General features: G+C 36.9%; 1 protein-coding gene across 1 annotated transcript in view; it reads left to right on the forward strand.

Annotated features, from left to right (window-relative positions):
• Nucleotides 1–17894, forward strand: part of LOC306857817 (voltage-dependent T-type calcium channel subunit alpha-1G-like) — a gene marked incomplete at both ends in the record, with an annotated part of 249448 nt that overhangs the window by 129467 nt on the left and 102087 nt on the right. The window contains 3 exons of the mRNA XM_079398001.1: nt 4824–4921; nt 14782–14941; nt 16611–16902. Coding sequence (XP_079254127.1) covers nt 4824–4921; nt 14782–14941; nt 16611–16902 — 550 coding nt within the window. The remainder of the gene's footprint in view (nt 1–4823; nt 4922–14781; nt 14942–16610; nt 16903–17894) is intronic.

Raw genomic sequence — 17894 nt, forward strand, 5'->3', positions numbered from 1 at the left:
ATGTGACGGTCTCCTTCCTGAATTGGAATTATCAATAAGTGTTCTTTTGTCTCAAGGTTGTAAGCTGTTCTGTGAAAGAGTTGGTTAGTTTGCTTGCTTCAGACTAGTGGTGCCAGAATCAAATTTATGACATTGTCCTGTTTCCTTGGGGCCTCTCTGAATTCCAGCTCCTCAGGTTTCAATGTTCTGATGTATCTTAAATTTGTCTGATTCAGTCTCTGATATTCTGCACTCACATCGCTAGTGCTAATGGAGTCTCTTCAGGCCTGAATGAGGATTCCGTGCTGAGGTTTAAGAATCTTCAGGAATGCCATTTGGCCAGGAGGCTGTTGATGACACTGGACAGCATCCAGCGCTTTCATCTTAGGAGTTCTTCATCTCAAATTTGTATATGGATACGTCCGGACCTGATAACGCAGTCATTCACAGATACAAACAGATGGCTGAGAGCTTCCGCACATCCATTAAGCTGAAATTCATTTACTAACCTAAAGGGAAAGAGAAGGATGGCAAAATATTTGCTTTTACTAACTGTTTTGTTAGGAGAGTTGGTGAGAAAATAGCTTTGAAATAAGTAATAATACACCGAAAAATTATTTACTCACTCATGTTGAGTAAGTCTCCATGACTTTCTCCAAGACTTTTCTTGTACACTGAAGAGTGTACAAGTATGGTATATAGTGACATTCAAGTGTAAAAAAACCCTGCAAAAGCAACGTTAAAGCATACGGTTTTTTTTACACTTGATTGTCACCATATACCATACTTGTACACTCTTCAGTTAAAGGTTCTTTATTGGCATTCATGTTTTTTAAAAACTATGTTCTTTTAAAAACTGTTCACTGAAAGGTTTTAAAAGTGTATGGGTCAGTAGACTTCGTCAATAGCCTCCTTTTCTGTTCCATACAAGAAAGCAAGTCATACAGTTTTGAACAAATAATGACAGAATTTTGGGTGAATTATCCCTTTAGGTTCTCATTTGATTTGGTAACTTTAATGAAATATTCAGGCTTCGTCACTCACACTCTGTTTGGAAAAAAAACAAATCTTATTCGAACAAATCTCACTGTTGTCATCTGCTGTTTCAATTCTTAATCAAACCACTGTTCTCATGAAGGAGAGGAGAATCCAAATGTCCACCTATGCTTCTGATTTAATGATGTGCTTCACATACACATTATGTTCAGACCCAGACCTTGTCAGTAGAACGAGACAAGGACAAAGCATTACGATCAAAGGTTATCAAACGTTTCCTCAAGGAAAAAGCCAGTTACAGGTCCCCTTCATTCATTTATTTTCGACCCATCAGAGAAACGCTTTTTAGCTGAGGCACACAGAGCAAATCTGGTTTCCTCTTCATCCACTCGAGTTATATGTCTGCATTAGCTTCCATTATGATTATTATTCTGTAAAGCGACCACAGGGCCTCAGAATGGGTCAGTGTTGACATAGTATCCTGTATATAGTCTCAAGGGGAAAGATAGAGAGGAAAGAACAAAAAATGGCTTTATTCCTCATTAAAATGGTTGGAAGAGTAGTGCTACTTTCTCAGACATTCTTTCTCTTTGAATTGGAAGGCACTTGCTTGGCTTAGGTGTTGAGGTATTGTTTTGAAGAACACTTATTTGAGAAACAGAAAGGAACTTGTCTTTTTGCTGTTCTGATTTCGAGGCTAGGGGCAGATTATTCTGTTCCGACCGTAGTAAATCAATCTGTCCCCTCCCATAAAAACAGAAGAGCACCCCTGACGGCAATTGTTTCTGAGAGCTTGTTGAGAGAGAAATAAATAGAAAAGTACAAGACAGAAATATAAAACTGAGGAGAAATATTGTTTGAATCTCTCTGTTGGTCTCTGTTTGTGAGCTGAGAAAACTAGACAGGCCCCATGAAATCAAAATGTAAGTTTTGTAGCTTTTAGTCCACACCTGTTAGCTCTGAGGCAGTTTGTATGCTAGAGTTCTCGTGAAAGCTTAGGAAAATAGCTTTTAGCGGATGTAGCTAAAACGAAGCAGAAAGCATTTCTATGTATGCTACCTTTTACATTTTTTTTATATTTTTGAAAGAAATCTCTTATGCTTACCCAGGCTACATTTATTTAAACAAAATAAAAGTAAAACAACCCCCAAAAAAAACATGATCTTTTTATTACAATTTAAAATGACAGTTTTCTATTTTAATACATTTTAAAATGTAATTTATTTCTGTGATTGCAAAGCTGAATATTCGGCATTCATAACTCCGGTCTTCAGTTTCACATGATCATACATAAATCATTCTAATATGCTGATTTGCTGTTTAAAAACATTATTTATTTATTTTCACAGATGAATACAGTTTTGCTGCTTAATATTTTGTGGAAACTGTTACAATTTAGTTTGTTTATCAATTTAATGTATCCTTGTTTAATGTAATAATTTCTTTAAAAAGTATATCTTAGAACAAACTTTTGAAAAGTAGTTTAAATCATTCATAATTACATAAAATATACCCGAAAAGATGAATGTGACGATCTCCATCAAGGATGTTTTACAGATGATTTACACATTCTGTATGATTGTTTCCTGATTAAGGAAACTTCCAGGAATTTCTCTTCTATGGAAACAACTAAGAATGTGTATAATACTCACCTTTTCTGCAGTGGCGTGTTCAAAAGTTTGTTTAATATAATGTGCTTTCCATAATAAAACCTGCCTCTGATTAGCAATAGTAAAGCAAATTCAAAGAAGGAACAAGCATTTTGATGTGTTCTAACAAGAACTACATCAGCACAGTGAACAAAACATGTGTTGCTAGCATTATGCTAAACTGTACTGTCATACAAATGTATTTGTAGTTGGTCTAAAACGAGATACCATAAATATGACAAAGAATTTAATTGATGTGGACAGACAGAGGGAAAGTGAGGACAGAGTAAGAATGTGTGTGTTGTTAGGGGTATCTTCCTTCTGTATCTTAATGGAGAACTGATTGTTCGGAAGTGAACCTCCTCTGAAACTCGCCTCATTAACCTGCCAGGTGGTGGAAGACACCAAGCTCTGATTGAACTTCAGCCAGGACGGCTGCTTTGAAGACCACAAGGGACTAGACAGAGAGAGAGAGAAAGGGAAGCATAAAGCATCTGAAATACCGCATGTACTCTGTTGCAACCTTTTTACGTAAACCAACAAATCTTGCATTGATCATACAGAGCAACGCTGGTTCATAACGTATGAAATGGAGCATGTCCCAAAAGAGCTGGTATTTCTAATGCTGCAGGAATTTAAATGTCTTTCAGTCCTTTCAATAGTCTGTTGTAGAGCTGTTCAAACAAGACACAACAGCACGCTACCTCTCTCGAGTGCAGGCGGAGATCGATTCGAGCAGATTTCTTAAGAATGTGGAAGGCCACACTTGTTTTGAATCCGAGACCCTTGGCTAGCTCATACTTTTCCTATTATAGTGACCTCGCAACTGGCATTGTATACGCAGTGTGGAGCTGTTATTGATTGTGCGACCATGTTTTCAAGAAACGGAGAGATTCTGGGAAGGTGTGTCATCCTTCACCACGGCCGTTCCAAACACAAACAGATAACAGAAGTGAGGTCTAGGTGCTGACTGGACAAACGCCCGGGTCTGACACTTCACTTTTTGTTTGTGTTTTGCGAGCGGCCATATTAGTGATTAATACGTGTGTACGATAGAAATAAGAGGCTGTTGACGGTATCACATTTACACACGTCCTCCTTGTTTAGACGCATCCTACGTCCCTGGGGACATTTTTTGCGGAGTGTCCTCACGCATGTCCTGTCTCTCTCCTTCTTTACAGGCATTTTGTCCTTAGTCAACGTCTTGCTCTCCTTTCTCCATATCCACTTCCTGTGTTCCCCTTTTGATATTTTCGTGTTTTCTTCGTTCCCATTCCTTCAAATTTTAGTCTTAGTCACCAATGTTATTATTTTTGCAGTCCAGTCACCAGCTGGTTTCCATCAAGCCCAATCAGTGCCTTCAAAGCTGTTCTGCACATTTCAGGAGCAACAGTCAGAACACATTTCCTCACTGCCCTGCTTGGCTAATGGGGCTCGCACTGTTTGCACGTCACCGACTTCACTCGATCCATATTTGAAAGAATGGAGAAACACCCCAGATCACGCAGCTTTAATCTAAGCAGGCCATGTGACCGTGAGAACCCTCATTAACATGTGCATATGCTTATCGACATCAGCTTTGTGTATTAACTTGATACCACTGTAATTCTACGTTTTTAAGTTGTTGTATGGCCAGAGATGGTTATTGGGTTTGCAATTACACGGTTGCAAGCTCACAGGCACATAGAGACACACACTTTGTTTATTTTCTACAAAAACATGCGATTCTTTCATGTGCCTCGCTCCGAAGTTCACATGTGCGGAGCAGCTGTGGATGTGTTTGTTTGCGAAAGCTCTACATTAACCTTCCTTCCATCTCTCTTTGACCTAATTGAAAACGATTCAGTGTAATTGTTTGATGAATCCTGATAACTTTCGATTGATCTACAGTATGGCGTTGGCAGTTCGGCAGAAAACACGCCACTAATGTGTCTGGGCTCTCAGTGTTTATTTGAAAATATTGCTGGCCTTTTACGCTTTGCTGCCATAGTAAGTGATACATATGGAGGACATTCGTCAGTTTAAAATTCAGATCAGTTTTTGCTTTCAGATATTAAAAATTCCAATAAAATCCAAAATGGGGATTAATTAACAGATGCACTGCAAATGGGGGTAATGTGTCTTCATTATTATATGCATACATTCAAATATCTTGCTTTATCGAAAGTTGAAACTCTTTTTATTTGTGTGTGTTTACAGGATGCTGGAATACTCTCTCAACCTGCAAAATGTTAGTTTCTCTGCGGTCCGAACGGTCAGAGTACTTCGACCTCTCCGGGCTATCAACCGAGTGCCCAGTGAGTACAATATCAGCAACTATTTTCCAAATTCACTTGCTAACATTAGTAAACTGCATTTGTTCACATTAAATAACAGTGAAAAATACATTAGTCTTGTTTAATTTTAATTTCAGATAGTGCTGTCAAGCGATTAATCGCATACAAAATAAAAGTTTGTTTACACATAATACATGTGTGTGTGTGTGTGTGTACTGTGTAGATGTATTATGTATATAATATACAAATTATATATAGTATAAAGTGTATATATTTATATATAATTTATAATATGTATAAATATAATTTATATATATATATATATATATATATATATATATAAATATAACATTTACTTAAAAATATACATGCATGTGTGTGCATTTATATATACATAATAAATATACACAGTACACACATATATTATGTAAACACAAATTTTTATTTGGGATGCGATTAATCGTGATTAATCTTTTGACAGCACTAATTTCAACATTTGTATCATTATTAAAATCAAAAGTTGTAATTGTTACTATTATTTTAAATTGAACTAACAATGAGCTGTTGTATTTTTATTAACTAATTTGAACAAATATTAATAAACACAGTAACAAATTTATTTCTCATTGTTGGTATTAGCTAAAGAAATAAGTAATGTTAATTGAATGGAATCTTATTATAAAGTGTCACAGACATTTCTGAATGAATGAGTGTTTTTTAAACAAATTGGTTAATTAAATGATTCAACCCGTCACTCAAAGGTAGTCACTTGTTTTTTCGTTCTTGAACGAGTTTGTGTTTATGAATAAATCAGTTAAGTAAATGATTCAATGAGTCACTCAAAGGCATTAGTTTTGTTCCCCAGTGTATCAATGTTTTTGAATGAATTGGCTAAATGAATGGTTCAGTAATTAACCCAGTAATTAAGGCAGTCACTTGTTGCCACCTTCTGGTGTGATTATGTAGCTTGCAGAAGGATTCAATATTTGTCTTGTCAAAAACATGAACAGTAATATTCAATAATAAAGCAGTGTGCATAGGACAGTTTATTTTTATATTATATTGAGATCCTATTGCTTGTGTTCTTTATAATTTAGTAAGAATTTATAATATTACGTAAACCCCAAATAATCACTTTTTTTTTCTTTAACAGCGATTGAATGTTTAAGTAAGGTATATTTCTACCAGTTTCTGTTGTAGAAAAGAGAAAGCCAGAACTTATTTCAGTTTATTAATTCCCTGCATTCAATCATAGAGTTTATTAAATTCAGAATTCAGAATATTCTATGTTGCATTTTACATTATTTAAGCACTGTGGTCAATTAATGCAATTTAATCAACATTTGAAGGAGAAATATATCCTGGGCTCAGTCATATACCAGAGACGTTCATGCCATTTTAGGGACTTTAGATTTATAAATCATTTTCCTCTTCAGTGCTTTTTACGGCTTCTCTCTTTACACATACACACACACACACACACAAAGAAAGAATAATAGAGACTGTCTCTCTCTCTCTCTCTCTCACACACATATACACGCACACTTTCTCTCTAAGGCAGGGTGATGATATTTCATTGGCCACATCTTTATATACCGGATGTTTTAATCACCCTCTGTGCCAAAGAGATGCCCGTGGTTCCCCCGCGGCTCTTATTTCACGAGGAATCGTGTCTGGCCAATTCTGCTTGATGTCCCTATTTGTAGAGAGTAGTAAAATGTATATTGAACAATGGTAGCATTTAGGTGGAATGTTGTGACTAACCCAGCTAAGGTTTTGGTGAGGGTAATTTGTGTGGGGTCCCGTTCAATTTCCACCCCTCTGGATACGGTTCAGTATGTCTATCAGTCCCAGAGACAAACTGCACCCATTCTTCATCACAGGAGCAGGCCGTGTTATTCACTGTAGGCCCCAGGGCTCACAAATGGCATCCAGGTGTCTTCCTTCTAGTTCAGTTAGGAGACAAGAGTGCAGCCATTCCTGTCATGATTAATAACTAATTAATACCTGTGCCAATCAGAGACAGGGGGTGAAGTGGTAGCAGACAGCCTAATTCATTATTCAGGAGCCACCCAGAATAATTAAAGGCCTAATGTTTGCATTAATTTGCGATTTATTTTATCTGTGCCTCGCCTGCTGTGGACCGTCACTGGGAAAAGGGGTGACAGAAATTTTTGTTGATCCTAGTTGTCATTTTTCACTTTTTTTCCCAGCACTAATCAAAACAAAAAAAAAAAAAAGAGAGAGAGAGAGCGACATAATAGGAGTTCAACTCAAATCATCAATCATTAAACTGTCAAGCTGGGAACTAAAGCAGCATGTCATAAACATTTTGAAATTCTTTTCACAGTAAAGTATTAGATACATTGTATTGGTGGTCTTTTCCACTCTAGAAGGCAAATTCTGCAACTAGGGACTAAAAGGTATTTTTTTAAATTTCTAAAAATTAAGTGCATTTTATTTATTTTTTATTTTATTTCTCAAAAATGTAATTAGACTACAGTGTATTTTTAAGAATTATGTACATTTATTTATTTAACAAATAATATGTGAAAATAGGTGCTTAACCTTGAGGAAATATTGTACAAGATGTGTTAATAATAATAATAATAACAAAACAACAACAACAATAATGATAATAATCATATTAATAATACATATTTAAACTATTACTATTATATTTAATAGTTTTTAGAGGTACAGGGAGTTCAGTTGATTGTACTGTTGTCTAACAGCATACCGATTGTTCAGCTGATGAAATGTCTTTCCGAGAAAAACTGTAGACAAAAACTCCATAAAACAGTTCTGAATATTGTGTGTTGCCAAAAATGATATGATCTAGTATCTTTATACAGTGTTTGGCATTGTAATGACTGTAAGCCTCAAAGTCTTGTTTTCATCCATGTTAAATTCAATATGGTGTCTACAGTACACAGTCTAAGGCCTATGGTTGAGCTTGTACTTTCCAGAGTCATGTCAGTCCCACTCTGTGTTTCACATCACCCTCTTCTATGTCCTCTATACTTCCCTGCCCTCTGTCGTTCTGTTCTCCCTATCTTTGAGGAGCTGTCTTAATCAACATCACACTCTGTTGTTCTTCACACCCATGGCTTGATTGATGAAGAGACGGGGCAAAACTGTCAGTGGATGACAAACATGTTCCCTCACAAATCAAAATACTCAACACTGCTGTGGTGTACAGCTGGCTCACTCTGCCTTGTATTTGGTGTGCAGGTTCTCTTAAAAGGTTTTTAATATGTAGGCTGTGTCCAAATTCAGGGTCTGTATCCTTCGGAGTACTCATTTGAAGGATGTTACGTCACAGCGCCGCGACGAAGGCTGTCCAAATTCGTAGGATCCTTCAAATGCGGCCCACAAATACGTCCTCCTTTTCCCCGAATTGGAAAGATGGGTGTGGTGGATCCTTTCCCGTCCTACCTATCCCATAATTATTTTCGGCAGAGCGTAATGGAGGACGAAGCGAGCGGTAGCGGAGTGGGAGAGGAGTTTCTCTGGCAAAACAAGCTAAAGTTTATGCTTCGGCTCAATGAATTTGTAGGAGAAATTAGTAGAATACTTAAAAACAAATAAAAATAGGCTATAATGGCTTACCTGGATGTGACTGTCTTGTAGTCTGATATAAAAAACTCTCCGACAACGAGCAAAGAAAGTATTTAATTTATTTAATTGCTTTATTTCTTCCAAAAGAATTAAAATGAGGAGAATAACTCTTTGTTTGTCCATTTTCCCGCTTCTTGCTTGGCGCTGTCACGGTTGCTAGGCGACAGGATATGAGCAACGGGTAAGGGAGGGAACTGAAAGAAGGGTAGGCTGTCCAAATTCACAAACACCGACTTCCGGGTTTTGCGGACGTCGGAGGATCCCTCCTCCTTCAACCGGGTAGGAAGGATCCTAAGGAGGATGCAGACCCTGAATTTGGACACAGCCGTAGACAGACCACTATTCATGCCCTTTCACTCCCCCAGAAGGTGGATTAGTCTATCAGAAAGTCTGGAGCTCTTTTACACTCCATCTTCTGGATTAGAATTCACCATGATTCCATACTCGAGGGCAGTTGGAGGTTAATTGGAAATCTGCTTGGCTGCCCACTTGTGTATTCTATTATTATTTGGGCCGAGCAACAACATCATGTCGAGTGTCCGCCAGCGGTAACGTTGTGGTCATCATTTTCAGAAGGCCAGCAGTAATTGGAGTGGTGGACACGTAGATTGTTGAGAGGAAAGAAGGCACTATTGGAGAGAAAGAGATACAGACACAGGACGAGAGGAACTGATAACTTTGTCCACCACATGAGTGACTTTTTAAGAATTATGAAAATTATGAAGATAGCAGACTGAGAAATGGACTGTGCAATTTGTGTAAGTGTAGTCTTGTGTAATTTGAAAAGAGAAATAAGTCTTGGAACAGGTGGATGTCTTTATTATTCTGATTGAAAAAAAGTACAAAAAAATACAAAAAAAAGTAAATGTATGGTCACCCTTCAAGGGTTTCTCTACCAATTGGGATACTTTAAAACAGTTATATAAATCATGTAATTATTGAAAACAATGAAATTATGTATATTATTATTAAAATAATATATTAAAATACTATATATATATATATATATATATATATATATATATATATATATAATATTTCTAAAATGTAAAATTAACATTTTAACACTTAATAAAATTAATATTTTAACACTGAAAACTTTAAAACTGTTTATAATTTTATATGCAAAGTGTATCAAAATCCCTTGGAACGAATGGATGATAGAATCATGGTAGTTTTTTGGTAAGAGATTCCAGTCTCTCTGGAATGATATGAAGAAACAGAACAAACTGAGACAGACTAAATCCAGATGAACTGTGGCAACGTCTCCAACATTCTTCAAGAAACCTACCTGCAAAGCTACAGTACTGTTAAAAGTTTGAAACATCTTGGAGACATTGCCACAATTCTTCTGGATTTAGTCTGTCTCAGTTTGTTCTATTTCTTCATGTCATTCCAGATAGACTGGATGATGATGAGATCAGATCTCTGGCTGTTGTCAGACTCCTTGTGCAAACAAAAAACTCACTGGATTATTACAATTAATGGCAAAATGAATGTTTGAAAATGTAAACTGATATTTCCTACTGACACACTGCACCAAAAAATAGAAATAACTGACTTAAAAGCATTTTTAGCTAGTGAAAATACTAGTGTTCTAATAATTTTGGCCACCACTGTATAACATACATGAAATTACCCTGTAGCAGATCTAGGGCTGGGCGACATATCGCATGCGATTGTCATGCGCATCTCGTCAGTAAAGCCGGTTCCGTGATTAGCGGTAAATCTCCATCACGTGCTTTCAGACAGTTCACTGACAAGCTAAACAATATCGCGTTCATTATCGAAGGCGATTCATCTGCGATAATGAACGTGATATTGTGTAACTTGTCAGTGATCTACGGCTCTGTTTATTAAATTCTGCTCCATTTGAAAGCAGGTGATGGAGATTTACGCTTTGCTGACGAGATGCGCATGATCATCTCGTTCGATATATAGCCCAGCCCTAAGCAGATCTATACAGGTGGAGCTGGGGAAGGTGGAGGGTTTCTGAAGCACGCCAAGTATTTAAATATTGAGCAGCAAGCTTATTGACTGCTGATGCGAAAATAAACCAATCAGCTGTGCCATGAGAATGATTATGTAATTATATCAGGTTAGACCTATTGGTCTGTGCCATCTAGAGTTTTATGACAGAACATTGTGTTTATCTTTTTAACATCAGGGCATTTATTTCTCCAGCACTTTTTTTTTTTTTTTTTGCCCAAGGTATTTTTATTGAATATTTTGTCAAACATTAGACACATAATACAGTTAAACATCTTTTTCATTTTTAACATAACACCCCTACCCTCAACCCTTCCCCCTGTTGCACAATTATACATTTTAAGCAAAAAAAATAAATAAAAAATAAAATAAGTTTTACTACTCCTCTGAGATAACTGAGGGGTCCATCTTCTTTATCTGATCTAGAACAGGTTGCCAAGTAATATAAAACATATCGGTACAGCCTCTTATAGTGTGTCGTATTTTTTCTAAGGCCATATAATATAGTAGGTCCTTGAGCCATTGCTTAAAGGTTGGAGGGGATTTTTCTTTCCATTTTAGAAGTATTAACCTCCGGGCTAAAAGCGTAGTAAAAGCAATCAGATTTTTGTTACTTTGATTAAGACATAAGGATTGTGGTGTAATACCAAATATTGAAATTATGGCCTCAGGTTCTATATATGTCTTCAATGTATCAGAGAGAAATTTAAATACCAACTGCCAGAAGTCTCTTAATCTCGGACAAAGCCAGAACATGTGAGATAACGTACCTGGCTCAATTTCACACCTGTCACAGTTAGGGTCTAGATTTGGTTTGAATTTGGCTAACTTCACTTTGGACCAATGCAGTCTGTGAACAATTTTAAATTGAATTACTCTATGTTTTAGACAAATTGAAGATGCGTAAATATTATTTAAGATACACTGCCACATTTCCTCCGAGAATTCTATGTCTAATTCCACCTCCCATTTTCTTTTTAATTGATCTAGGGGTTCCAGATTATAAGAATTGATTACAGAATAGATTCTACCAATGGTTCCTTTAGAATATGGACTCAGGTCTATAATAGACTCAAGAAGGGAACTGGGAGGCAACGAAGGATAATGGCTCAATGAGGAAGACGCAAAGCTGCGAAGCTGAAGATATCTAAAAAATTGGGAGTCAGGAATTTGGAACTTCATTTTAACTTGACTGAATGATGCAAAGTCCCCATCAATAAAAATATCTTTTAATGTCCTAAGACCTTTCACAGACCAAGTATTAAAGGTTTCATCCATAATAGAAGGGGTAAACATATGATTTCTTGCTATGGGAGCGTAGACTGATAATTTCTCCAGCACTTTTTAATGAGCTTTTGAGTGATGCAGAAATTAAATCAGTGGGTTGAGTGTTGTCCTTTTACAACCTTATTGAATTAATATTGAGAAGATTAAGCCTCTCATCTCTTTTGTTAAGTATTCTGCCAAGTATCAACACCCTTGTGTTAAGACTGCTACAGTAGTGCAATACTGCAATAGACTGTGTGTTTATGTGGTTTATGTCCCCTCAAGCTGTTTCAATTAAACCTACATAGAAGCTGCTCTTTTATTATCTGTGGAAGCTGATGAGAAATAAATAGAAAGCATGGTTATGATCTCTTTCTCCCCTGTGCTTTGTTATTGAGCTTGTTTGGTGCATGTGGAGGACTCCAAAGGGCAGGGGATCCCAGGGGTCTTCTTCATAACACAGGGGCCCGAGCACACTGTGTGGCCTGGGAGACTCTCTTTTCAACAAGGATAGAGCAGCTATGGCAGGATATTTACAGTCTGTCCTTGGGGAATGCGCTCTCATAAATAATCTTTTCAGGAGGAGTTTATAAATGAGTTGAGCCACCTGCGGAGAGTCAGACCTTTGCATTAGTGAATTGGTACAGACTGACACAGCTAGGTCAGATAAGGAAAAGAGTAAATAACGAGTTGTTTTCTGGAATATTTGCAAGATTTAATTTGTCTGTCAGTACATCAATGCAGTGCTAATGGTAATTAGGACTGGCATCTATGGTAGGTGTGGAAAAGGACTTTAGAAGGTTAAATAATCATATAAAGGGGAAGCTTGCCATTTTTATGTTTTCATTTTCAGAGAGAAATTAATATAGCAGTAAAATAATTTAAATTAAAAATTTATTTTTTTAAATGTTATTTAATATCATGTCAGCATTGTGCCAAACCTATATGACACTCTTACTTCTGTGGAACATAAAAGGAGATATTTTGTTCGTAATCATAAGAGTTTTGGCTCCCATTGACTTACATTGAATTTTATGCCTACACAATGGAGGTCAGTGGGAACCAAAATGGTTTGGTTACCAACTTTCTTTAAAATATCTTTTTCTGTTCTGCAGAAAAAGAGAACTCAATCAATACAGGTTTGGAACAATATGAGGATGAGTAAATTGTCACAGTTTTCATTTTTAGTGCGCTATTCATTTAACACTTTTTAACTTTTTTAAAATATAGTATTTTAATAGTTTTATTTATGTAGTCTTTAAATTGCAATATTAAATTGAACTTAAGTGTTCTTACATTTATACATGCTTTACTAAATGTAAAAATGCTTTTAATTTGCGAGTTAAATGTTGCATTTTAAATTTTACTTTTCAAAAAATGATTTGAATGATTTGTATCTGTCAGTTTCAGAATTTATTTATTTGTTTGTTTATTTTTGCTTTATTTTTATGTTGATAATTCATCCTTTTATTTTTAAATGCTATTTCTAGTCCTAAATATAGTTTTCAAAGACGTCTGTAATGCCTGGATACCTGTTTGAATTCCATTTCATTTAAATATCAGTTGCTCTGCTGGTACACAATTTAAGATCTGCCATTATTGTTCATGAGGCTCAGCCAATCAGCTTAGTAGTAAATTCCATGTGACTGTTAAATCTAACATTACACATTTTGTGTAGTGTATACTACAATATATTTTAGAAAATTAAACAATTTATTTTTTTATTAAATTAAACAATTTTCCTTTTTTAATATTTATAAAGCAAAATATGTTTTATACATATTTTGGAAAATCTAAGTCATAAAATGAGTTGACAAGTGACATCAACAAAGAACATTCACTAAAGTTAGCTCAGCCTCCTGCTCAGACAGTCCATTATCATATTGTGAGGAAACTCACATGGCCCGGCGTTCCATTTGCCAGGCTTCTTAAGGGACCCAAATTCCAGAAGGTGATTTTCTCCAGGAAATACACCTGGCTCCATGTGGGGAATTAGCTTTCAGTTTGTAAGGGACACGGATCTGTGCCACTGTCACTGATTCAATGCTTGTTAAGCCCTGACTTGGCAAGCTTAGCTGAATTGCTATGCTAGGGTGAACTCCACAGTCATTTGGAGTCACTAATGACCGAAGTTAGGAAGTGATTTTCTGTGCAGAAATCTCAGAGCAGTGGATTACCACGAAAAATGCATAGGAATTGGAAGAAACACTCTGAATTTCAGAGACCCCGGTTGTCGTTCTGCACTCACCATTTCCTAATTACAAGTAAATAGATACAGGCTGATAAACACTCCCAAAACTACGCAGCGTTTCCTAAATTCCCAGACATAAAAAAAATACTTTGTGGCCATGTTTCCATCAGGGCGTCTCATTAGAGAAGAGCGAATTTAAGGGGCTAAATCCCGCCTCGAAGGCGATGGCTTTGAGAAAATGCAGCATCTGCACAATACTGAGCTCTGTAAACCCACACAGCACAGAACAATTTTATGTGATGACACGGATCCTGCATTGTCATTCATTCCTGTTAATGCCTCACTGCTTATCGCCACTCACTCTTCTTCCAAATGTGGAAATTACAGCCGACCACAGTTATCACCCACAGACTGCAGGCTGCCAGGGAGCACCGGCTGGATTACCCTGCTCCACCAGTTACCCGCCAAACCCTGAGCAGGAAATGATTTTCATCATTTATGCTCCAGTCAGCTGGCATTGTGGTTTGACACAGGGCAGATATATTGGAAAAGCCAGGGCAGCAGCAGTGTCTGAAAAACTGGATATCAGCTGAGATTTTTACTGGCGCGAATAAACATTTGCACTGCGGGTCGACAATTAGTCTCTATAAACGTGAAAGAGAGCAACAGTTTTTTATTCAGTGCATTATAGCGCTATAATTTCATGTTTTACGAGAGCAATATGCTTGTGGCTGTATCTTTTTATTAATACAACACTGTATTTTTGAGTGTGTGAGGGATGAAATACTACAGTTGCTCTTTCATTGTGTTGCAGGTATGAGGATCCTGGTGACGCTTCTGCTGGACACTCTTCCCATGCTGGGCAATGTGCTGCTGCTTTGCTTCTTTGTTTTCTTCATCTTTGGGATCGTAGGGGTCCAGCTGTGGGCCGGGCTTCTCCGTAACCGCTGCTTCCTCCCGGAAAATTTCTCTCTGTGAGTGTGATGGCCTGGGATGTAGAATCACAAGCATGATATAAATTTACAAGTGACATCAGGAGAGGGTTTATAATGTGAGCATATTATTGTAATGATGAAAGACCAAATGTCAACACGAGATCAATTTAAATGGGATTTTATGGGCCTACAGAAAAAAAGGATTCTGATTCTGAACAGAAATTCAGAAATTATCAAGGACGAACAAATACATATTATGTTTTCTGTATGTGTGTGTAAATAATGTATATATTATATTAAATAGTGTCCTCTGTCACTGCAGCACAACTTCTTACCACTTTTTTGAGCAAATAAATTTTAAATTGATATGGAAATAAATGTGCACCAAATGTCCACAAAGGTGAAAGGGTCACACGAGGAGTTTTGGAAATGATTTCCTTCCACAAATGCATAAATTTGTAGTAGACACTCTTACATTTGATAAATCGTAAAAAAAAAAAAAAAAAACTTTCCATTTCTCTTCTTTCTGCTACCATTAATTTTCAACCATGAATCAATTATTTTTGTTTACTATCTAGCACTGTAAACCCTACAGCTATCATTGCACTGAGAGCATGAATTAGACCCCATGGACTCATGGCCTGGCTAACACAGCGTGTTGAAAGAATCCACTGCCTCACAGAGTTTGTTTTGCAGCGGTGATTATGTAACATTAAGTCTTAAACTGTTAAATTGCTCTTAAGAAATAAATATTTCTAGGGGCAGGGTTCTTTGGAAGGCTAGGATTTGTCCCAATGGGTAATTGAAGGTACTTGTGCAGCTAATTCGCCATGGCACTTTCTCTCTGAGGTGAATTTGTGTTGACAGACGGCCCAATTATCCCATGTCAGAGCAAAACGCCTTTAAAGCTAGGCCTTGCTCAATCACATTTCTTCTGGAGATAGTTACCGCTGATCTCGCTGCGGCCTGACTGCTGCTTAAATGGGTGTTTGCACAACCCTAGGAGAAGCTGAGCGGAGGGCACTGAAATCTTCATTGGCTGAGTTATTGCTCAAAGCACAGTTGATTTGCAGTGTATTTGTGCATTGCTTTTTCATTCTTTTGTGGCACACAATAGGTGAATTTTTGAAAAATATCCTGGCTACTCTGCACTTCACTGACAGCAAATGAGGAATAGGACTGTAAAGCTGCAAAATAAGAGAAAAAGTAATAAAATAACCATAAAAGGGGTGCATATGACTTATTCCAAGTCTTCTAAAGCATATAAGCCTTGTGTGAGGAACATAATGAATCATTTTGTTATTCATGAACAAATCTTTCTAGTACATGGTTAGTCTCAACCTCAGACATCACACCCACAGAACGTTGGCTAAACCATCAGTCTGAAGGTCTGGCTATGCGAGACTAGTACCTGGTTGACCTCATTCACTTAACCAGTCAGAGTGATTCATTCACAAGTTCAGGCCACTGACTCAGTGATCCAGTCACATTAAGTTGAAGACCTGGAAGGCTATCATAGAAGACTGTGTATATACTTTTGTGCCACTTTTGAAGCTTGGAAGCCTCACTCCCCTTTTATTGTATTTTTATTGAAGTACATATTTCTAATTTTGAAAGTAAGGAAGGTTATACACTTTTGCAACGCTATTTAAAAAAGTGATTACATTTTCATTACTGGGTGGTAATTCTTATTTTATCCTTTGTACAGGCCTACCAGTTTAGACCTGCACAACTACTACCACACAGAAAATGATGATGAAAACCCGTTTATCTGTTCTCAACCACGGGAGAATGGCATGCGCCTGTGCAGCTCCATCCCCACGCTTCACGAGGAGGGCCGGCAGTGCCAGCTGGACATGGCATCTTACAATAGCACAGACAACACCACCTGCGTCAACTGGAACAAGTATTACACCAACTGCTCTGCCGGAGAGGCCAATCCCTTCAAGGGGGCCATAAACTTTGACAACATTGGTTATGCCTGGATTGCCATCTTTCAGGTCTGTTGTATGTCGTGTTTTATTACTGATGCTGTGAAGAAATATACCAAGACCTATAAAAATATTTACAATGCCTTATATATACATTTATTGTTGCCTTAAAATTAGTTGCTGTTGGATATGTAAATTGTGCATGCTCATTTCTCCTATTTTTACATTTTATGACTAATGCACAATCTTTAAAAACGCTAATTATGTAATAACACTAATTTAAAAAATAATGCTGTTTTACATACTGTACATTGAAATGTTTCTGAAATGAAATTGATGGATTGATTTACAAAATAGTAAAGAATTTTAATATTGGCCATAAGATGATAATAATTGATAATATCCCTACTAGCTGCAATTTACTGTAAAGTTATGGCTTTACACAGCCACCAAAATCCGAGGCACTTTGACCCAACAGTGACATTTAATTTACTGATTGATTGCAGTTGATCCAAACTAATACTTAATTTACTATCATGAACCCAAATGTGCTTACCTCCTCTTCCCTGACCGTTCAGTGATATCTAAAACGCTTGACATTGTGTTTAAATTACAAAGCTCATTTGTCCTGGGATTTTGGATTAGCCTTTTTAGAATCTGGCATGGAGGCAATTGCAGGGATCAGCGGGTCCTATTAATTTTTATTCTGTGCTCTTTTATCACAAAAAGGGTGATAAGGTTTTAATTCTTCTGGGCATGTGCCCACTGATTTTAATCTCAAATTTAATTAAAATCTCACTTTTCGGATGTTTACAAGACAACAAAATACATTTCTTTAAAATATTTAGGAGACTGTTATGTACTGAACTGCGCATTGGCCCAATGACTTAATCTTCCTTTTGCAAGCGGCCAATTCTGTGGCTCGTCGCTTAATTTTTAGTATCTAAAAATGAATTAGCTGTCTGACAGCTCTTCATCCTGCTAGCACACCCAATTGCCCTGTAAATAGCAAGCAAATGCCTTTTCCTTCCAGTTTTGCCTTTCCCCGTTTCTCCCTAATC

This window comes from Barbus barbus (genome assembly GCF_936440315.1).
Source record: "Barbus barbus genome assembly, chromosome: 38".
Lineage (NCBI taxonomy): Eukaryota > Metazoa > Chordata > Actinopteri > Cypriniformes > Cyprinidae > Barbus > Barbus barbus.